Consider the following 22,013-nt stretch of genomic DNA (forward strand, 5'->3'; position numbering starts at 1 on the left):
ACGGTGACGCAGAACCACGGGTCGTTGGTTCTGCTGTGAATTACTGGACCGGCTGTAGCACAGACGTCAGAGCAGAACCTGTGAGGCTATAGCAGCAGATTCTGGAACCACCAAGAAAGAGCGGCCAGTGAGTTGGTTTCCTCTTCCGGTCTTCGGGGTTGGCCGTGTGCTTCTACTCCAGAACCTGAACACGTCTTTGGGTTCAGAGGTTAGCAGAACCACTCGGGTGGATGGACATCGTTCTGGACCCTGATCTGGACCAGCTGTCACGGGCCTTTTCCAGGCTCTGAGCCCGTTCCCGGTAAAACACGTGGAACTGCGATGTCACCTGTGGACCAGGTGACACGGGTCTGGGGGTTCTGGTGGGCAGCCCTGTCTGGCAGGCTGGTTCTGGTACCAGACGCTTTGCGTGTGAAGATGATGGATCTGATGGAGCTCCAGGAGAACATCTGGATATCTTCTATAACCACCTGACATGTCTGGAGCTCCTCAGTCTTCATGGTGTGATGCACCTGAGGACAGGTGTGCTCCTGCTGACAGGTCAAGTGACCCCTGGACGGCAACCAGGTGGACTTCATGCTAGTTACTGCTAGATGCTAGAAAACTGAAAGAGTCACAAAAATCTGCAGCTTTCCTGTAGAAAACGTAACCGTTCCTCCCTGTGACCGTGCAGCAAAGCCAAAGGTTCGGGAGGAGAACCTAAAATCGTTCTTCTTGGGTTTATCCAGGAAAACACAATGTAATAAAAATGAACCGGCCCCTTTCTGGATATCAGGCTATGATTTGCAACAAATGCACTGGAAGAGCATTGATTCAGTTCAGTTCAGTTTTTCATACAGCTTGAATTCACATCACATCACATCATCAAGGTTCTTTCCAAGTCAGACTCCATCAGATCCTCAGGTTGGTGAGAAAGTTTCCTCTCTAAGGAAACCCAGCAGGTTGAATCAAGTCTCTCCAGCAGCATTCACTCCTCCTGAAAGAGCGTAGAGCCACAGTGGACAGTCGTCTGCATTGTTGATGGCTTTGCAGCAATCCCCTCATACTGAGCATGCATGAAGCGACAGTGGAGAGGAAAACTCCCCTTTAACAGGAGGCGAACCTCCAGCAGAACCAGAACCAGGCTCAGTGTGAACGCTCATCTGCCTCACCCACTGGGGCTTAGAGAAGACAGAGCAGAGACACAGAAAGCACAGAAGCTCACATTGACCCAGGAGTACTTTCTATGTTAGAGAAGACAGAGCAGAGACACAGAAAGCACAGAAGCTCACATTGACCCAGGAGTACTTTCTATGTTAGAGAAGACAGAGCAGAGACACAGAAAGCACAGAAGCTCACATTGACCCAGGAGTACTTTCTATGTTAGAAAAGACAGAGCAGAGACACAGAAAGCACAGAAGCTCACATTGACCCAGGAGTACTTTCTATGGTAGAGAAGACAGAGCAGAGACACAGAAAGCTACAGAAGCTCACATTGAGCCAGGAGTACTTTCTATGTTAGAGAAGACAGAGCAGAGACACAGAAAGCTCAGAAGCTCACATTGACCCAGGAGTACTTTCTATGGTAGAGAAGACAGAGCAGAGACACAGAAAGCACAGAAGCTCACATTGACCCAGGAGTACTTTCTATGTTAGAGAAGACAGAGCAGAGACACAGAAAGCTCAGAAGCTCACATTGACCCAGGAGTACTTTCTATGGTAGAGAAGACAGAGCAGAGACACAGAAAGCACAGAAGCTCACATTGACCCAGGAGTACTTTCTATGGTAGAGAAGACAGAGCAGAGACACAGAAAGCACAGAAGCTCACATTGACCCAGGATGTACTTTCTATGTTAGAGAAGACAGAGCAGAGACACAGAAAGCTCAGAAGCTCACATTGACCCAGGAGTACTTTCTATGGTAGAGAAGACAGAGCAGAGACACAGAAAGCTCAGAAGCTCACATTGACCCAGGATACTTTCTATGTTAGATGGTATAGAGGATGATCTGCCTCCCCTGATGATGTCACAGGACCTCATCTACCTTAGTATTTTACCCATCAGCCACCTTGGTGAAATATACCACAAGCTCTTGGTGAGCAGGTTATCTTCAAAGAGTCCGCTGCCATGCTGATACACAGAACTGGGCCGAGCTCTCTCGGGAACAGATCCTGGTTTCCCTAAATTCAGTTTCAAGAATCCAGAGTTCTGATGAAAAGGAGACCCAACAATTCAACATGGCGGCATGCAGGTAGCTGCTGATGCTGTGCCTGACAACAGCAATCAGCAGCTGGCTGATCCAGACTGGGTCGGTCCAGAACAGAACCCTGAAAGTACCAACGTACTGATGTGCCTCCCGAGGACTGAACAACCTGACATGTTTCAGAAACCGCTGGTTCCTTTGACCCAGGAATGGAACATGACTGTTCTGATCCGAGAATCTGATGATGAACCATATTATTGACATGTGCACTTTAGGTCTTCAGTGCTTTATTGTTTTTCTTTATTTGACGGCCTGTGAAGAACTTGCATACCCAGTGTGAATGGTTGTGGTTGTGGACATGAAGAGATGCTGAAAGCTGCCAGCCCTGAGCGGGTGGATGTGAGCCTGCAGGCTCGTCATGGGAGGCTGATGTGGGTCTGCAGAGATGATGTGAGTGCTGAGCTCTGCAGTCCACCTGAACGCCGCCTGAATTATTCATGCGCCTCTCAGAGGGAAGCAGCTGATGAAAATTTAAACACGCTGCGTTTCTCTCTGAAAACACAGCTGGATGGCTGGAAGGCCGGCTGACATTTCCACAGGCTGTCCTGAGCGCAGTTTGCTGGTTCCATTCCCTGCCTCAGTGTGGAGGAATCGACCTCTGAGCAAGGCGCTTTACGCTGCTGCTTCCTCATCAGAGCAAAGGTCAGCCGAGAGAATTGATTGGCTGAAGAGTAGATCAGGTGACCAGGAAGAGTGCTGAGAGCAGACTCAGAACCTTCCAGAAGAACCAGCAACTGATACTGGTTCCATCCAAAGGGTCCACTGGGTCAGAACCCTTCAGCCAGAGCAGGAGTCCCGTCAGCGGCCGCCATCATCAGAGAGTCTGAATAGTCAGTGAGGAAGGAGGAAAGGAGCCTGCATGCTTCCTCTCAAAGCTCCTTTAGCCTAGGAACCCCTACCACCACTAAGGAGATACAAGGAATCCCACAATCCTTTGCATGACATACGTATCAGACCAGCCACCTCACAGAAACCATCTAAAACCTCCGTAGAGCAGAGAGCGTCTATCTGTAGTTCATGTCCAGAAGGCTTGTAGGATCTGACTCCATCCTCCATGTTTCTGACTCCATCCTCCATGTCTCTGACTCCATCCTCCATCTTCTGACTCCGTCCTCCATGTCTCTGACTCCGTCCTCCATGTCTCTGACTCCATCCTCCATGTCTCTGACTCCATGTCCTCTGACTCCATCCTCCATGTCTCTGACTCCATCCTCCATCTTTCTGACTCCGTCCTCCATGTCTCTGACTCCGTCCTCCTGTCTCTGACTCCATCCTCCATCTTTCTCACATCCATCCTCCATCTTTCTGACTCCATCCTCCATGTCTCTGACTCCATCCTCCATGTTTTCTGATGTCCATCCTCCATGTTTCTGACTCCATCCTCCATGTTTCTGACTCCATCCTCCATGTCTCTGCTCCATCCTCCATGTCTCTGACTCCATCCTCCGTGTCTCTGACTCCGTCCTCTGTGTCTCTGACTTCCGTCCTCCGTGTCTCTGACTCCGTCCTCCGTGTCTCTGACTCCATCCTCCATGTCTCTGACTCCGTCCTCCGTGTCCTCTGACTCCATCCTCCGTGTCTCTGACTGCCATCCTCCATGTCTCTGACTCCATCCTCCGTGTCTCTGACTCCATCCTCCGTGTCTCTGACTCCATCCTCCATGTCTCTGACTCCATCCTCCGTGTCTCTGACTCCATCCTCCATGTCTCTGACTCCAGTCCTCCGGTTCTCTGTACCTCACTCCGTGTCCTCCGTGTCTCTGACTCCGTCCTCCGTGTCTCTGACTCCATCCTCCATGTCTCTGACTCCGTCCTCCGTGTCTCTGACTCCATCCTCCGTGTCTCTGACTCCATCCTCCATGTCTCTGACTCCATCCTCCGTGTCTCTGACTCCATCCTCCATGTCTCTGACTCCATCCTCCATGTCTCTGACTCCATCCTCCGTGTCCTCTGACTCCATCCTCCATGTCTCTGACTCCATCCTCCATCTTTCTCACTCCATCCTCCATCTTTCGGACTCCATCCTCCATGTCTCTGACTCCATCCTCCGTGTCTCTGACTCCATCCGTCCATGTCTCTGACTCCATCCTCCATCTTTCTCACGTCCATCCTCCATCTTGTCTGACTCCATCCTCCATGTCTCTGACTCCATCCTCCATGTCTCTGACTCCATCCTCCGTGTCTCTGACTCCATCCTCCATGTCTCTGACTCCATCCTCCATCTTTCTCACTCCATCCTCCATCTTTCTGACTCCATCCTCCATGTCTGACTCCATCCTCCATTTTCTGACTCATCTCCTGTCTCTGGACTCCATCCTCCATGTCTCTGACTCCATCCTCCGTGTCTCTGAATCCATCCTCCGTGTCTCTGACTCCATCCTCCATGTCTCTGACTCATCCTCCGTGTCTCTGACTCCGTCCTCCGTGTCTCTGACTCCATCCTCCGTGTCTCTGACTCCATCCTCCATGTCTCTGACTCCGTCCTCCATGTCTCTGACTCCATCCTCCATCTTTCTCACTCATCCCCTATCTTTCTGACTCCATCCCTCCATGTCTCTGACTCCATCTCCATGTTTCTGATTCCATCCTCCATGGTTTTGAACTCCATCCTCCATGTTTCTGACTCCATCCTCCATGTTTCTGACTCATCCTCCATGTTTTCTGGACTCCATCCTCCATGTCTCTGACTCCATCCTCCATGTCTCTGACTCCATCCTCCGTGTCTCTGACTCCGTCCTCCGTGTCTCTGACTCCGTCCTCCATGTCTCTGACTCCGTCCTCCGTGTCTCTGACTCCATCCTCCATGTCTCTGACTCCGTCCTCCGTGTCTCTGACTCCATCCTCCGTGTCTCTGACTCCATCCTCCATGTCTCTGACTCCATCCTCCGTGTCTCTGACTCCATCCTCCATGTCCTGACTCCATCCTCCATGTCTCTGACTCCATCCTCCGGTGTCTCTGACTCCATCCTCCATGTCTCTGACTCCATCCTCCGTGTCTCGACTCCATCCTCCATGCTCTCTGACTCCATCCTCCATGTCTCTGACTCCGTCCTCCGTGTCTCTGACTCCATCCTCCATGTCTCTGCTCCATCCTCCATGCTTCTGACAGGTCCAGTCCTCCTCGTGTCTCTGACTCCATCCTCCATGTCTCTGACTCCATCTCCATGTCTCTGACTCCATCCGCCAGGTCTTCTGACTCATCCTCCATGTCTCTGACTCCATCCTCATCTTCTACCCATCCTCCGTTTCTGACTCCATCCTCCATGTCCTCAGTGTCTCTGCCTCCATTTCTGACTCCATCTTCTGACTCCATCCTCCGTGTCTCTGACTCCATCCTCCGTGTCTCTGACTCCATCCTCCATCTTTCTGACTCCATCCTCCAGGTTGACTCCATCCTCCATGTCTCTTGACTCCATCCTCCGTGTCTCTGACTCCATCCTCCCGTGTCTCTGACTCCATCCTCCATGTTTCTGACTCCATCCTCATGGTCTCTGACTCAATCCTCCATCTTTCTGACTCCATCCTCCATGTCTCTGACTCCATCCTCCATGTTTCTGATTCCATCCTCCATGTTTTTGACTCCATCCTCCATGTTTCTGACTCCATTCCTCCATGTTCGGACTCCATCCTCCATGTTTCTGACTCCATCCTCCCATGTCTCTGACTCCATCCTCCATGTCTCTGACTCCATCTCCTGTCTCTGACTCCGTCCTCCGTGTCTCTGACTCCCGTCCTCCATGTCCTCTGACCCGTCCTCCGTGTCTCTGACTCCATCCTCCATGTCTCTGACTCCGTCCTCCGTGTCTCTGACTCCAGTCCTCCGTGTCTCTGACTCCATCCTCCATGTCTCTGACTCCATCCTCCGTGTCTCTGACTCCATCCTCCGGTGTCTCTGACTCCATCCTCCATGTCTCTGACTCCATCCTCCGTGTCTCTGACTCCATCCTCCGTGTCTCTGACTCCATCCTCCATGTCTCTGACTCCATCCTCCGTGTCTCTGACTCCATCCTCCATGTCTCTGACTCCATCCTCCGTGTCTCTGACTCTGTCCTCCGTGTCTCTGACTCCATCCTCCGTGTCTCTGACTCCGTCCTCCATGTCTCTGACTCCGTCCTCCGTGTCTCTGACTCCATCCTCCATGTCTCTGACTCCATCCTCCGTGTCTCTGACTCCATCCTCCATGTCTCTGACTCCATCCTCCATGTCTCTGACTCCGTCCTCCGTGTCTCTGACTCCATCCTCCGTGTCTCTGACTCCATCCTCCATGTCTCTGACTCCATCCTCCATGTCTCTGACTCCATCCTCCGTGTCTCTGACTCCGTCCTCCGTGTCTCTGACTCCATCCTCCGTGTCTCTGACTCCATCCTCCATGTTTCTGACTCCATCCTCCATGTCTCTGACTCCATCCTCCATCTTTCTGACTCCATCCTCCGTGTCTCTGACTCCATCCTCCATCTTTCTGACTCCATCCTCCGTGTCTCTGACTCCATCCTCCGTGTCTCTGACTCCATCCTCCATCTTTCTGACTCCATCCTCCGTGTCTCTGACTCCATCCTCCGTGTCTCTGACTCCATCCTCCATCTTTCTGACTCCATCCTCCATGTTTCTGACTCCATCCTCCGTGTCTCTGACTCCATCCTCCGTGTCTCTGACTCCATCCTCCATCTTTCTGACTCCATCCTCCATGTCTCTGACTCCATCCTCCATCTTTCTGACTCCATCCTCCATGTCTCTGACTCCATCCTCCGTGTCTCTGACTCCATCCTCCATCTTCTCTGACTCCATCCTCCATGTTTCTGACTCCATCCTCCATCTTTCTGACTCCATCCTCCATCTTTCTGACTCCATCCTCCATCTTTCTGACTCCATCCTCCATCTTTCTGACTCCATCCTCCATGTTTCTGACTCCATCCTCCATCTTTCTGACTCCATCCTCCATCTTTCTGACTCCATCCTCCATGTCTCTGACTCCATCCTCCATGTCTCTGACTCCATCCTCCATGTCTCTGACTCCATCCTCCGTGTCTCTGACTCCATCCTCCATCTTTCTGACTCCATCCTCCATCTTTCTGACTCCATCCTCCATGTTTCTGACTCCATCCTCCATCTTTCTGACTCCATCCTCCATGTTTCTGACTCCATCCTCCATGTTTCTGACTCCATCCTCCATCTTTCTGACTCCATCCTCCGTGTCTCTGACTCCATCCTCCATCTTTCTGACTCCATCCTCCGTGTCTCTGACTCCATCCTCCGTGTTTCTGACTCCATCCTCCACGTCTCTGACTCCATCCTCCATGTCTCTGACTCCATCCTCCGTGTCTCTGACTCCATCCTCCATCTTTCTGACTCCATCCTCCGTGTCTCTGACTCCACCCTCCGTGTTTCTGACTCCATCCTCCACGTCTCTGACTCCATCCTCCATGTCTCTGACTCCATCCTCCGTGTCTCTGACTCCATCCTCCATCTTTCTGACTCCATCCTCCGTGTCTCTGACTCCATCCTCCATCTTTCTGACTCCATCCTCCGTGTCTCTGACTCCACCCTCCGTGTCTCTGACTCCATCCTCCATCTTTCTGACTCCATCCTCCGTGTCTCTGACTCCACCCTCCGTGTTTCTGACTCCATCCTCCACGTCTCTGACTCCATCCTCCATGTCTCTGACTCCATCCTCCGTGTCTCTGACTCCATCCTCCATCTTTCTGACTCCATCCTCCATGTCTCTGACTCCATCCTCCGTGTCTCTGACTCCATCCTCCATCTTTCTGACTCCATCCTCCGTGTCTCTGACTCCACCCTCCGTGTTTCTGACTCCATCCTCCACGTCTCTGACTCCATCCTCCATGTCTCTGACTCCATCCTCCGTGTCTCTGACTCCATCCTCCATCTTTCTGACTCCATCCTCCATGTTTCTGACTCCATCCTCCATCTTTCTGACTCCATCCTCCATGTCTCTGACTCCATCCTCCATGTCTCTGACTCCATCCTCCATGTCTCTGACTCCATCCTCCATGTCTCTGACTCCATCCTCCGTGTCTCTGACTCCATCCTCCGTGTCTCTGACTCCATCCTCCGTGTCTCTGACTCCATCCTCCAGAGGAACCTACAGAAGAACCTGTGGAGGAAGCTTGGAAATGTGTTTTTTAGATAAAAGCAGATCTTGTAGAAGTTAGCTAAGATGGAGGAGCTCAAAGGTACCGTCAGGGCAGCAGAGATGGTCTTCAAACACTTGGGGAGGACAAGGTTTCGAGGAAAAGCAGTTTTTATCAGTAATGAATTCTTTCAGCATGAATACAATGATCTAAACCAGTAATTCTGGTTTGGATCAGAATGTAAGGTTCTGCTGAGGAACGTTCAGAAGAAAAGAAGCAGCAGCAGCTCTGAAGGCATCCATGGGTCCTGCATTCCCTGAGAACCTGAGGTTTGAGACGGACCATCTCCATCTGAACACTGCAGCGTTCATCCCCCAGATAAAAATGCTTCTGCTCCATCTGTTGTTAGAAGTTCTTCTTGTTGATCCATTCAGAACTCCAGAGGAACATGTCCAGGCCTGGCATGCTTCACCATTCAGCTCTTTTCTGGAAACATTGTCATCTCTTTGTCTTCTCTGTGGGCCGAGGTCCTGGGTTTATATTTAGGTTGGACTCTTTCCATCTACCCGCCCGAGTGTAGGTTCTGTTCTATTTTTATTTCTGTAGCACCAACTAACATCATCTCATCATCAAGTCTCTTTCTAAAGTCAGCTTCCATCAGATCCTCCAGGTTGGTGAGAAAGTTTCCTCTCTAAGGAAACCCAGCAGGTTGCATCAAGTCTCTCCAAGCAGCATTCACTCCTCCTGAAAGAGCGTAGAGCCACAGTGGACAGTCGTCTGCATTGTTGATGGCTTTGCAGCAATCCCTCATACTGAGCATGCATGAAGCGACAGTGGAGAGGAAAACTCCCCTTTAACAGGGAGGAGAACCTCCAGCAGAACCAGAACCAGGCTCAGTGTGAACGCTCATCTGCCTCCACCCACTGGGGCTTAGAGAAGACAGAGCAGAGACACAGAAAGCTCAGAAGCTCACATTGACCCAGGAGTACTTTCTTTGGTAGAGAAGACAGAGCAGAGACACAGAAAGCACAGAAGCTCACATTGACCCAGGAGTACTTTCTATGTTAGAGAAGACAGAGCAGGGACAAAGAAAGCTCAGAAGCTCACATTGACCCAGGAGTACTTTCTATGTTAGAGAAGACAGAGCAGAGACACAGAAAGCTCAGTAGCTCACATTGACCCAGGAGTACTTTCTATGTTAAAGAAGACAGAGCAGAGACACAGAAAGCACAGAAGCTCACATTGACCCAGGAGTACTTTCTATGGTAGAGAAGACAGAGCAGAGACACAGAAACCTCAGAAGCTCACATTGACCCAGGAGTACTTTCTATGGTAGAGAAGACAGAGCAGAGACACAGAAAGCTCAGAAGCTCACATTGACCCAGGAGTACTTTCTATGTTAGAGAAGACAGAGCAGAGACACAGAAACCTCAGAAGCTCACATTGACCCAGGAGTACTTTCTATGTTAGAGAAGACAGAGCAGAGACACAGAAACCTCAGAAGCTCACATTGACCCAGGAGTACTTTCTATGTTAGAGAAGACAGAGCAGAGACACAGAAAGCTCAGAAGCTCACATTGACCCAGGAGTACTTTCTATGTTAGAGAAGACAGAGCAGAGACACAGAAACCTCAGAAGCTCACATTGACCCAGGAGTACTTTCTATGTTAGAGAAGACAGAGCAGAGACACAGAAACCTCAGAAGCTCACATTGACCCAGGAGTACTTTCTATGTTAGAGAAGACAGAGCAGAGACACAGAAAGCTCAGAAGCTCACATTGACCCAGGAGTACTTTCTATGGTAGATGGTAATAGAGGATGATCTGCCTCCCCTGATGATGTCACAGCTAACAGAAAGCCAGACCAGGTGTACTTTCTATGAAGAGAAAAATGACAGAGAACAAAAAGGTAAAGGTTCTTCTCTCTGGGTTCTCCATCTTCTTCCCACAGACCTGTGATGGAGACATGTTCAGAACCAGGGTACCCAGCAGGTATCTGGGACTCTTTCTGCCTTCTAGAGCGATACTTTCACAGACAGAACCGTCTTAGAATAAAGAAGAAAATGTCGGCAGACCAGGAATCATTCTCATTCAATGACCAGAAAATATTTAAAAAAGGTTCTTTTTTGGCTCTTGACTTCTTTCAGCTTCACCATTTTGGTGTTAGGACACCCCTCCCTACTTTTTTCATTCTGAGGTTGATTTGGTTTCAGAAAAGGTTCTGTTGTATCTGCAGAGCTGCTCCCGGGGTTCTAAGCAGCAGAACTCAGAACCCAGCTACTTTTCAACTGTTCCAGCCATAAAACCTGAGCAGCTGGAACCTTGAGAAGGTTTCATGGAGGGACCAACTCTGGACCAGCAGAACCTCCTCTGGAACAAAGGTTCTGCTGGAGGAAGGTTCTGGAGGCAGACTGGGTTCTTACTGCAGAAAGAAAAGGAACATTTCTCAACGTTTTTATGCATAACTGATGACGTATTTCCGCTGCAGGCTGACCTTCTTGTCCCGGGCTCGGTTCGACCCGCACATGTCCGGAACTCAGCTGCTGTTTAGGTCCCAGCCTGTGACGTCACCGCCAGGCTTTTATTTTGAAAGTCTTGGGGCCGACCAGCAGCCGGAAGCAGAAAAGAAGATTCGACAGTCGAAGCTCCGAACTCACCTGGAGAACAGGTGCCTCCAGAACCCGGTAAGTGACCCCGCCCAGAACCGGAGCCGGTGCAGCCGGATCGGAACTTTTGACAGGCTAATGTGTAACCCGCTCAGAACCCGCTCAGGTTCGGCTCCTGGTCGCTTTTTGGACCGCTCTCTAGAGTCAGGCGGGCTAGCAGAGTCTCGGAACCATTTCTAAACAGAACCTGGACGGGTTTGGATTAAGTTCGGACCCGTTAAATCCGGGACCTACATTCTATATCGGACCCGCTTCGGTTCGTACCGAACCTGGTCCTCCAGGGATTGATTTCACTCTTCTCAGTGGCAGTTCTGTCCGGAACTTTGGGTCAGAACCGGGTTAAAGCTTCAATCCTTTTACAAAATAGAGTCCAGTTAAGTTCTGACTGATGTGACGTCACAGAGCGAATGATGAAGATGAGGAAGACGTCCTGTCCATGTGGTCCGGGCCAGGCGGCTGCAGCCTTTCTGGTTCTGATCCAGACACCATCTATCCCGTCATCACTGGATCAGAACATTTCACACATTCATCCATCATTTCTGGATTATAATCTGCAGCCTTGGTAGAACATCTCTGGACCTCCTGCAGAACTCTGCTGGTCTGGTTCCTGAGAGCTTCACCTGTCCGCCACCAGCAGATACACCTGTGTGCACCTGGTCCTCCTGGAAGAACCCAGATTTCTAAGAACCCGGGTCCAGTTGTTGCAGGTTTGGAAAGGAAATCCTGGAAAACGTACTGGCTCCTGATGGATAGATCCACAACCGGACCTACAAAAGTTAATCTACAAAAAAATGTTTAAAATCTGCCCAGAGAAGAATTAAAACTAGATTCAGGACAGTTGATGATATTAACCGATATTAGCGGTTATTGAACATTATTAACCGATATTAGCGGTTATTGAACATTATTAACCGATATTAGCGGTTATTGAACATTATTAACCCATTAGCGGTTATTAGCTGATATTCACTGAACCCTGGCTAAAGCTCCTGAAACACGTCTATTAATTTATTTTGGCAGAAACTGACTTTTTTCTCAATAACATTGAAGTTTGATTCTGGGAGAACGTATAGAAACCACCTGATCTCTGACTTCCTGGTAAATTGATTATTGATGTCAAAATCTGGCATCCGTGAACTGCTCAGCATCAGTACTGAAGCCAATCAGAACCAATCAGAACCCAAGAACATTAAGGAAAATGTTCTCCGTGATAGCCAAGCTGGACGGGAGTGATCAGCTGGTGCCTCCTGCTGGCCAGGCGGCGTACTGCAGCGGCTGTGGGTGCGTAGGGTTCAGGTTCTGCTCCTCTCCCCTAATGGTTCTGTCTGTGTGGGTCCAAAGGGCCCGTTTCCTCCATGACGGTTCTGTCTGTGCGGGTCCAAAGGGCCCGTTTCCTCCATGACGGTTCTGTCTGTGCGGGTCCGAAGGGCCCGTTTCCTCCATGACGGTTCTGTCTGTGCGGGTCCAAAGGGCCCGTTTCCTCCATGACGGTTCTGTCTGTGCTGGTCCAAAGGGCCCGTTTCCTCCACGACGGTTCTGTCTGTGCGGGTCCAAAGGGCCCGTTTCCTCCATGACGGTTCTGTCTGTGCGGGTCCAAAGGGCCCGTTTCCTCCATGACGGTTCTGTCTGTGCTGGTCCAAAGGGCCCGTTTCCTCCACGACGGTTCTGTCTGTGCGGGTCCAAAGGGCCCGTTTCCTCCATGACGGTTCTGTCTGTGCGGGTCCAAAGGGCCCGTTTCCTCCATGACGGTTCTGTCTGTGCAGGTCCAAAGGGCCCGTTTCCTCCATGACGGTTCTGTCTGTGCGGGTCCAAAGGGCCCGTTTCCTCCATGACGGTTCTGTCTGTGCTGGTCCAAAGGGCCCGTTTCCTCCACGACGGTTCTGTCTGTGCGGGTCCAAAGGGCCCGTTTCCTCCATGACGGTTCTGTCTGTGCGGGTCCAAAGGGCCCGTTTCCTCCATGACGGTTCTGTCTGTGCAGGTCCAAAGGGCCCGTTTCCTCCATGACGGTTCTGTCTGTGCGGGTCCAAAGGGCCCGTTTCCTCCATGACGGTTCTGTCTGTGCAGGTCCAAAGGGCCCGTTTCCTCCATGACGGTTCTGTCTGTGCAGGTCCAAAGGGCCCGTTTCCTGCACACATGGCCTTGATATCCTTGGAAGACCTCGAGGGATTGGATGAGGAGAATCTGGATGATGACATCACTGACAACACTGAGCCAATGGTTGAGGAGGAGAGGCTGCTGAGCCACTGGCAGGCGGTGGCCAGCACCCACCAGGTGTCGGTTCCTGCAGGTGAGGGCGGGCCTACATGCTGAACGTCCAATCAGAGATTGTTTCTCAGCCCATTGCTCCTCTGTTACAGAAATGACCGGCCCCATCCAGGAAATGACCCGGAACAGCCAGCAGAGGGAGGCCCTGCCTTTCAGCCTCATCTCACGCCAAGAGAAGGTAGTACCAGGAACCAGAACCCGTTTAGCCCAGTACCAGGAACCAGGACCCGTTTAGCCCAGTACCAGGAACCAGAACCCATTTAGCCCAGTACCAGGAACAAGAACCCGTTTAGCCCAGTACCAGGAACCAGAACCCGATTAGCCCATTACCAGGAACCAGAACCCATTTAACCCAGTACCAGGAACCAGAACCCGATTAGCCCAGTACCAGGAACCAGAACCACGTTTAGCCCAGTACCAGGAACCAGAACCCGTTTAGCCCAGTACCAGGAACCAGAACCACATTTAGCCCAGTACCAGGAACCAGAACCCGTTTAGCCCAGTACCAGGAACCAGAACCCGTTTAGCCCAGCACCAGGAACCAGAACCCATTTAGCCCAGAACCAGGAACCAGAACCCATTTAGCCCAGTACCAGGAACCAGAACCAACGTTTAGCCCGGTACCAGGAACCAGAACCACATTTAGCCCAGTACCAGGAACCAGAACCCGTTTAGCCCATTACCAGGAACCAGAACCCGTTTAGCCCATTACCAGGAACCAGAACCCATTTAGCCCAGTACCAGGAACCAGAACCACGTTTAGCCCAGTACCAGGAACCAGAACCCGTTTAGCCCAGTACCAGGAACCAGAACCACGTTTAGCCCAGTACCAGGAACCAGAACCACATTTAGCCCAGTACCAGGAACCAGAACCCGTTTAGCCCAGCACTAGGAACCAGAACCCATTTAGCCCAGTACCAGGAACCAGAACCAACGTTTAGCCCATTACCAGGAACCAGAACCACGTTTAGCCCAGTACCAGGAACCAGAACCACATTTAGCCCAGTACCAGGAACCAGAACCCGTTTAGCCCATTACCAGGAACCAGAACCCATTTAGCCCAGTACCAGGAACCAGAACCACGTTTAGCCCAGTACCAGGAACCAGAACCACGTTTAGCCCAGTACCAGGAACCAGAACCCGTTTAGCCCAGTACCAGGAACCAGAACCACATTTAGCCCAGTACCAGGAACCAGAACCACATTTAGCCCAGTACCAGGAACCAGAACCCGTTTAGCCCAGCACCAGGAACCAGAACCAACGTTTAGCCCAGTACCAGGAACCAGAACCCGTTTAGCCCAGCACCAGGAACCAGAACCCATTTAGCCCAGTACCAGGAACCAGAACCCATTTAGCCCAGTACCAGGAACCAGAACCAACGTTTAGCCCGGTACCAGGAACCAGAACCACGTTTAGCCCAGTACCAGGAACCAGAACCACATTTAGCCCAGTACCAGGAACCAGAACCCGTTTAGCCCATTACCAGGAACCAGAACCCGTTTAGCCCATTACCAGGAACCAGAACCCATTTAGCCCAGTACCAGGAACCAGAACCACGTTTAGCCCAGTACCAGGAACCAGAACCCGTTTAGCCCAGTACCAGGAACCAGAACCACGTTTAGCCCAGTACCAGGAACCAGAACCCGTTTAGCCCAGTACCAGGAACCAGAACCACATTTAGCCCAGTACCAGGAACCAGAACCCGTTTAGCCCAGCACTAGGAACCAGAACCCATTTAGCCCAGTACCAGGAACCAGAACCAACGTTTAGCCCAGTACCAGGAACCAGAACCACGTTTAGCCCAGTACCAGGAACCAGAACCACATTTAGCCCAGTACCAGGAACCAGAACCACATTTAGCCCAGTACCAGGAACCAGAACCCGTTTAGCCCATTACCAGGAACCAGAACCCATTTAGCCCAGTACCAGGAACCAGAACCACGTTTAGCCCAGTACCAGGAACCAGAACCACGTTTAGCCCAGTACCAGGAACCAGAACCCGTTTAGCCCAGTACCAGGAACCAGAACCACATTTAGCCCAGTACCAGGAACCAGAACCACATTTAGCCCAGTACCAGGAACCAGAACCCGTTTAGCCCAGCACCAGGAACCAGAACCAACGTTTAGCCCAGTACCAGGAACCAGAACCAACGTTTAGCCCAGTACCAGGAACCAGAACCACGTTTAGCCCAGTACCAGGAACCAGAACCACATTTAGCCCAGTACCAGGAACCAGAACCCGTTTAGCCCATTACCAGGAACCAGAACCCGTTTAGCCCATTACCAGGAACCAGAACCCATTTAGCCCAGTACCAGGAACCAGAACCACGTTTAGCCCAGTACCAGGAACCAGAACCCGTTTAGCCCAGCACCAGGAACCAGAACCACGTTTAGCCCAGTACCAGGAATCAGAACCACATTTAGCCCAGTACCAGGAACCAGAACCCGCTTAGCCCAGTACCAGGAACCAGAACCCGTTTAGCCCAGTACCAGGAACCAGAACCACGTTTAGCCCAGTACCAGGAACCAGAACCCGTTTAGCCCAGTACCAGGAACCAGAACCACGTTTAGCCCAGTACCAGGAACCAGAACCCGTTTAGCCCAGCACCAGGAACCAGAACCATGTTTAGCCCAGTACCAGGAACCAGAACCAACGTTTAGCCCAGTACCAGGAACCAGAACCACGTTTAGCCCAGTACCAGGAACCAGAACCACGTCTAGCCCAGCACCAGGAACCAGAACCTGATTAGCCCAGTACCAGGAACCAGAACCACGTTTAGCCCAGTACCAGGAACCAGAACCTGTTTAGCCCAGCACCAGGAACCAGAACCATGTTTAGCCCAGTACCAGGAACCAGAACCTGATTAGCCCAGTACCAGGAACCAGAACCACGTTTAGCCCAGTACCAGGAACCAGAACCCGTTTAGCCCAGCACCAGGAACCAGAACCCGTTTAGCCCAGCACCAGGAACCAGAACCATGTTTAGCCCAGTACCAGGAACCAGAACCATGTTTAGCCCAGTACCAGGAACCAGAACCCGTTTAGCCCAGCACCAGGAACCAGAACCATGTTTAGCCCAGTACCAGGAACCAGAACCATGTTTAGCCCAGTAGCAGGAACCAGAACCATGTTTAGCCCAGTCTTTCTGCATGGACTTTGCATGTTCTCCCTGTGCATGCGTGGGTTCTCTCCGGGTACTCTGGCTTCCTCCCACAGTCCAAAAACTTGACTGTTAGGTTAATTGGTTTCTCTAAATTGTCCTTAGGTGTGAATGGTTGTTTGTCTCTGTGTTGCCCTGTGACAGACTGGCTACCTGTCCAGGTGAACCCCGCCTCTCGCCCAGTGAACGCTGGAGACAGGAACCAGCACCCCCTCAGGACCCCATGAGCGATTAAGCGGGTCAGAAAATGGATGGATATATTTATCCATGTGCTGTAGAATAAAAACCACTCTACCTTAATGTGTTGAAGAAGCTGCGGTAAAACACCTGCACCCCGTTTAGCGTTTAGCGCTTAGCGTTCAGAGTTTAGCGTTATGAACGCTAAACTCTGGTCGAAGCTCCGGCCTTTTCTTTTTAAATAGAAGTGAAGCAGAGCGTAGGGTTGTTATGCTTTGCATTAAATATAGTTATTTAAATATAGTGGATCACGTTTGTCATTGAATGACGCTGCTGTTTGATGCATGTACTGAATAAGCAACATGCTGTTATTTTTTTCCTTCCTGGTGGGGATGACTGAAAAATTATTCCATGTTCACAAATAGTTTTATTTCTGGCTTTTCAGCTCCGCTTCATTGGTCTCCTGTAAACCTTCTCGCTGTTCACTGCGTTCCCAGGATGCCGAGACACAAGAGTCCATTTTAGTTCAGCAGCACCGTTTAACTTTTAGCCACTAGGGGCGCCAGACCTGGAAGTTACAGGTCTGGCGCCCCTGCAGGCCGATGGCAGAACTGCACCGTCGCTAAATGAAACAGCTTCCCTCTGCGTTTTGGAATCTGACAGCAGAGCAGTTCAGACCTAACCGTACCTGTGAGATGAATTCTAGCCGTCTTGTTCCGCTCCGGCTTCAATCGTTTGTGTCTGAACCAAAAACAGTTCTGGCCAATCACGTTGCAGTATAGAGGTTTAAGGCGGGACGTACCGGTGCGATGAAGCTGCTGATCCCACAGCTGAACCAATATGAACACGGCAGCTGCTGCTCTCACCTCTGATTGGTCAGAATCCACGATTTCTCCTTTGAAAAAAACAGCAAGAAGCTCCTTAACCAGCTTTGTAGTGGTTTCTCACGTCTGCTGCTTATGCTTTAATATAATACTGTGATTGGCTGAAACAAGCCTTTGCTGGGCGGGTCCTAGGAGTTACTTCGCCCAATCAGCTCAGAGGGTTCTGCTGATTGTTCCTCCTCTCCCCAAACGGAGCAGAACCAGACTGATGATGTGCAGAACTGGAAGCTGCACATCATCAGTGAGGCCAGGTTAGTTTGAGCAGCAGGTGGAGAAGTCATGGAGCTCCTGGGAAAGACAAGACCTGCTTCACCCTCTGGATGAAATCCTTCATCACAGAACCAGAACTGATCAGGTAGGTGTCACACCTGTTACAAAGGCGAGTTTTGAGAAGGTCACAGAGCAGCGATACGAGCCGAGTGCTGAACGGTGCTGCTTCAACGGGGCAGAGGTTCATGACGCGTTCTGTCACTTTTTATTTATTGTAAGCGCTCCCAAAGGTTTTTCATCTGCTTCAGATTAAAGCCACGCTCCAACTGATGTTTATTTTCTTAGTCACACAGCAAATCTTCTTTTTTGCCAGCAAACATCGCAAAAAACTATAATGAATGAACATTCTAAACACAGATGTTAGCTTAATAGCATTTACAACAAAACAAACCTTACAGAATAAAATACATAAACATACGGTGGCACCTTCTGACCAAACATTTAGAAGGTTTTCAACCATATGTCCGTGTTTTGAATCAAATCCCGTCTGGTTCTGGTTCCTGGTACTGGGCTAAACGTGGTTCTGGTTCCTGGTACCGTCTTCTGTCTGTATATGCAGCAAGTCTCTTAATAGAACATGTGCTCCGTACAAGTTCAGCTCTTGGTGCAGTACTCAAATCCACCAATAGATGTCAGTAACATAACAAATCTTAAAAAAAAAAGATAACAAAATAAAACTCCCTGTTTCTGCGGCAGCTACATTTATTCTTTCTACTCTAAATGCTAATTCTTTTGTTTCAAACAAACATAAATACTGCAGGCCATGTTAAGGCGATGGGCCCATACTGGTGGAACCTCAGACTAAGTTCTGTTTATGACGTCCAGGCCCGAGTTTAGGGTTCCAACACCAGAACCGGAGCGAAGCCTGCCGGGTCAGATGTCTTTGGATCCCTCTGAGGTCCGTTTCCCTCCTCTGTGTCCAGACAGGCGAGGTTCTGTATGAGGAGCGGCTCTACCCAGCAGGCACCTGGGCCAGCGTGACGCGCGGGGAGGACCTGTACGAGCAGAGCATCTCCATGGCCTTCATGAAGCTGATGCGCTTCATCTGCAAGGAGAACTCCGCCGGTGAGGCTCCGCCCACTGCTTCACCCCAGCCACTCACAGCACACCTGTTTCTGATGACATCACAAAGCCTCTGTGTGATGGTTCACAGGTAGATACCTGGGCATGACGGTCCCAGTCGTCAGCAGCATCCAGGTGACAAAAGACGGCGAGACGTTTGATAAGAACGTGGAGACGGCGTTCTTCCTTCCTGCTGAGTTCCAGAGCAGCGCGCCGCATTCCTTGGACCCGGACATCCGCATCACCCACAGGGAGCCAATCAGGGTGATTGCCAGGTGAGTCTGAGTCTGTTCAGTGGCTGGATGTCACCTGACCCACTTCTGACTTTCTGATTGGCTGCAGGACGTTCTATGGGACGACCACGGAGCAGACTGTGAGCTGGCAGATCCGTCTCCTGTGGGAGCTGCTGGACCTCGGCGACGCCGTCCACCGCGACCGCTACATGGTGGCTGTGTACGACAACCCAGCATCGCCCCGGCGCCGTAACGAGATCTGGTTCATCCGCAGAGACCTGTAGGCTCCGCCCACAGGGCGCCTCTTTATTAGAAGGACCAATCAGATTTCCTGTGAGCAAACATCTCCTGGCCCTCACAGGAAGTTCTGTGTGATTGGTTGCTGCTGGACACAGGCTCAACTTCCTGTTCCTGACAATCACTTCCTGCTTCGCTCCGACACAGTGACCTCACCATAGACATAATATAAGAGTAGACGCGTCATTGGGCGGGTTCTGCCTATGCTGCGATGCGTCAGAGCGTCCGCCATCTTAGATGTGGCAAATCTGCAGTTACTCAGTCACTTAAACAGCATCAGAGGGACTTTAATCTCTGAATATACTTTGTATTCGTAGTATTTTTTTTGTAATATTACAAGTTTATTTCTGTATCCCTTTAGCTTCATTCTCCTGAATTTATTCTCCTAAAGAATAAAAATATTTAAAATAATGTAACCTGGCCCTATTACTCCAGGAGTGAAATAATTCTGCAAACTGTGATTATTCTGGAAATGTTCCCCCTTAATTCTCATAATATGATGTTTTTATCATAAGATTATCACTTTTGTGTTTGTTTGTTTATTTTTACTGTATTGACCTCTGACTTTTTTTTCCTCATTTTATTAATTTTACCTTTTTAATACTCACCCAAAAAGTCAAGTCTGTTCCTAAAGGTTCACATGTGACACGGTTTTATGAAATAATGAAGACCACAATGTTTAGATTTAACAAATTGATCCTTATATTCATGACACACACACACACACACACATATATATATATATATATATGTGTGTGTGTGTGTGTGTGTGTTTATTGCAGCACAGGAATGAGGCATCTTCTCTGATCCACATTCACAATAACAGAACTCAACTTTTTTCTGCCACATACAATATGGCGGTGACGTTGACGTGCGAACCTGCGCCCTATGACGCGTCTACGTATATATGTCTGTGGACCTCACGTCCTGCCATAAATGCAGTGACATCACGTCCTGCTCTCAGCACTTCCTGTCCTGTACATATTTCTTAGTACTGTAAAGTGTACAGTTTCCTATTGTAGTACAGCTGAGTATTCTCTAGTCCCTGTTAAAGTACTCTGCACGCTTAGGTATGTCAGGGGGCGGAGCCTGAATCACCTCTGCCGTGAACTGACGTGTTTAATGTCAGTTCATAAAATCAGAAATCTTTGTGACGACTGTTTCTTTTTCTGTGTGAAAATATTTCAATAAATCAACCTGAGTTTACCTGCCTGGAAGTGTGAAAATATGGTTGAGGAGAGCAGCAGCGCCTCCTGGCTGCAGGGAGGATGTCAAGAAGAAAGCAACGTCAGCCAATAGGAAGGCAGGTCTGATGCTGATGTTGCTGTGGGTGCGCTTGTTTTATGTCCCTGCGTCTCCTGTAGATGATCATTGCTGAATCTCTGAATATGATTATAGTTATATAATTAATAAAAATCCCTGTAGTGGGGCCCATCATTGGTGGAGATGAGACCCACTAGTGGATTTGTCCACTGACTTCTCCACTGTGTCTGTGGGGGGGGGGGGGGCAGCAGAAGAGGTGAAGAGAGCTGGGCTGAGGACACAGCCCTGTGGTGTTCCTGAGGATCAGTGGAGCAGATGTTCTCCATCATCACCACCTGGGTCTGTTGGTGAGGAGGTCACTGATCCAGGAGCAGAGAGGAGGAGAACCCATGCTGTGGAGCTTCAGAGCCAGCATGTCTGGGAGCACCATGCTGATGCTGAGGTCCATGAAGAGCATCCTGACAGGTGATGTTCTGCTGCAGGTGAGACAGAGCTGAGTGCTGATGAGACAGCGTCCTCTATGGAGACGTTCTAACCAGACAGCGTCCTCTGTGGAGACGTTCTAATGAGACAGCGTCCTCTGTGGAGACGTTCTAACCAGACAGCGTCCTCTGTGGAGGCGTTCTAATGAGACAGCGTCCTCTGTGGAGACGTTCTAACCAGACAGCGTCCTCTGTGGAGGCGTTCTAATGAGACAGCGTCCTCTGAGGAGACGTTCTAACCAGACAGCGTCCTCTGTGGAGGCGTTCTAACCAGACAGCGTCCTCTGAGGAAGACGTTCTAACCAGACAGCGTCCTCTGAGGAGACGTTCTAACCAGACAGTGTCCTCTGTGGAGACGTTCTAACCAGACGGCGTCCTCTGAGGAGACGTTCTAACCAGACAGTGTCCTCTGTGGAGACGTTCTAACCAGACAGCGTCCTCTGTGGAGGCGTTCTAATGAGACAGCGTCCTCTGAGGAGACGTTCTAACCAGACAGCGTCCTCTGTGGAGACGTTCTAACCAGACAGCGTCCTCTGTGGAGACGTTCTAACCAGACAGCGTCCTCTGTGGAGGCGTTCTAATGAGACAGCGTCCTCTGAGGAGACGTTCTAACCAGACAGCGTCCTCTGTGGAGACGTTCTAACCAGACAGCGTCCTCTGAGGAGACGTTCTAACCATACAGCGTCCTCTGAGGAGGCGTTCTAACCAGACAGCGTCCTCTGTGGAGACGTTCTAACCAGACAGCGTCCTCTGTGGAGACGTTCTAACCAGACAGCGTCCTCTGTGGAGACGTTCTAACCAGACGGCGTCCTCTGTGGAGACGTTCTAACCAGACGGCGTCCTCTGTGGAGACGTTCTAACCAGACGGCGTCCTCTGTGGAGACGTTCTAACCAGACGGCGTCCTGCGTGGAGACGTTCTAACCA

General features: G+C 50.5%; 1 protein-coding gene across 2 annotated transcripts; it reads left to right on the forward strand.

The window, feature by feature from the left end:
- Window positions 1-10,408: 10,408 nt before the first annotated feature.
- soul4 (heme-binding protein soul4) lies at window positions 10,409-19,491 on the forward strand. 2 transcript variants are annotated; one of them, XM_021313995.2, is made up of 6 exons: window positions 10,409-11,013; window positions 13,111-13,282; window positions 13,353-13,438; window positions 18,675-18,816; window positions 18,905-19,088; window positions 19,156-19,491. In XM_021313995.2, exons 1-6 carry the CDS (start codon window positions 10,798-10,800, stop codon window positions 19,328-19,330), a joined length of 975 nt encoding a protein of 324 aa, XP_021169670.2. In that variant the 5' UTR covers window positions 10,409-10,797; the 3' UTR covers window positions 19,331-19,491. The 2 variants fall into 2 exon arrangements, with proteins under 2 accessions (XP_021169670.2, XP_012713691.2); XM_012858237.3 differs by having other exon boundaries at window positions 10,935-11,013; window positions 13,103-13,282.
- The last annotated feature ends 2,522 nt before the right edge of the window (window positions 19,492-22,013 follow it).

This window comes from Fundulus heteroclitus, chromosome 5, assembly GCF_011125445.2.
Source record: "Fundulus heteroclitus isolate FHET01 chromosome 5, MU-UCD_Fhet_4.1, whole genome shotgun sequence".
In the NCBI taxonomy this organism is placed as follows: domain Eukaryota; kingdom Metazoa; phylum Chordata; class Actinopteri; order Cyprinodontiformes; family Fundulidae; genus Fundulus; species Fundulus heteroclitus.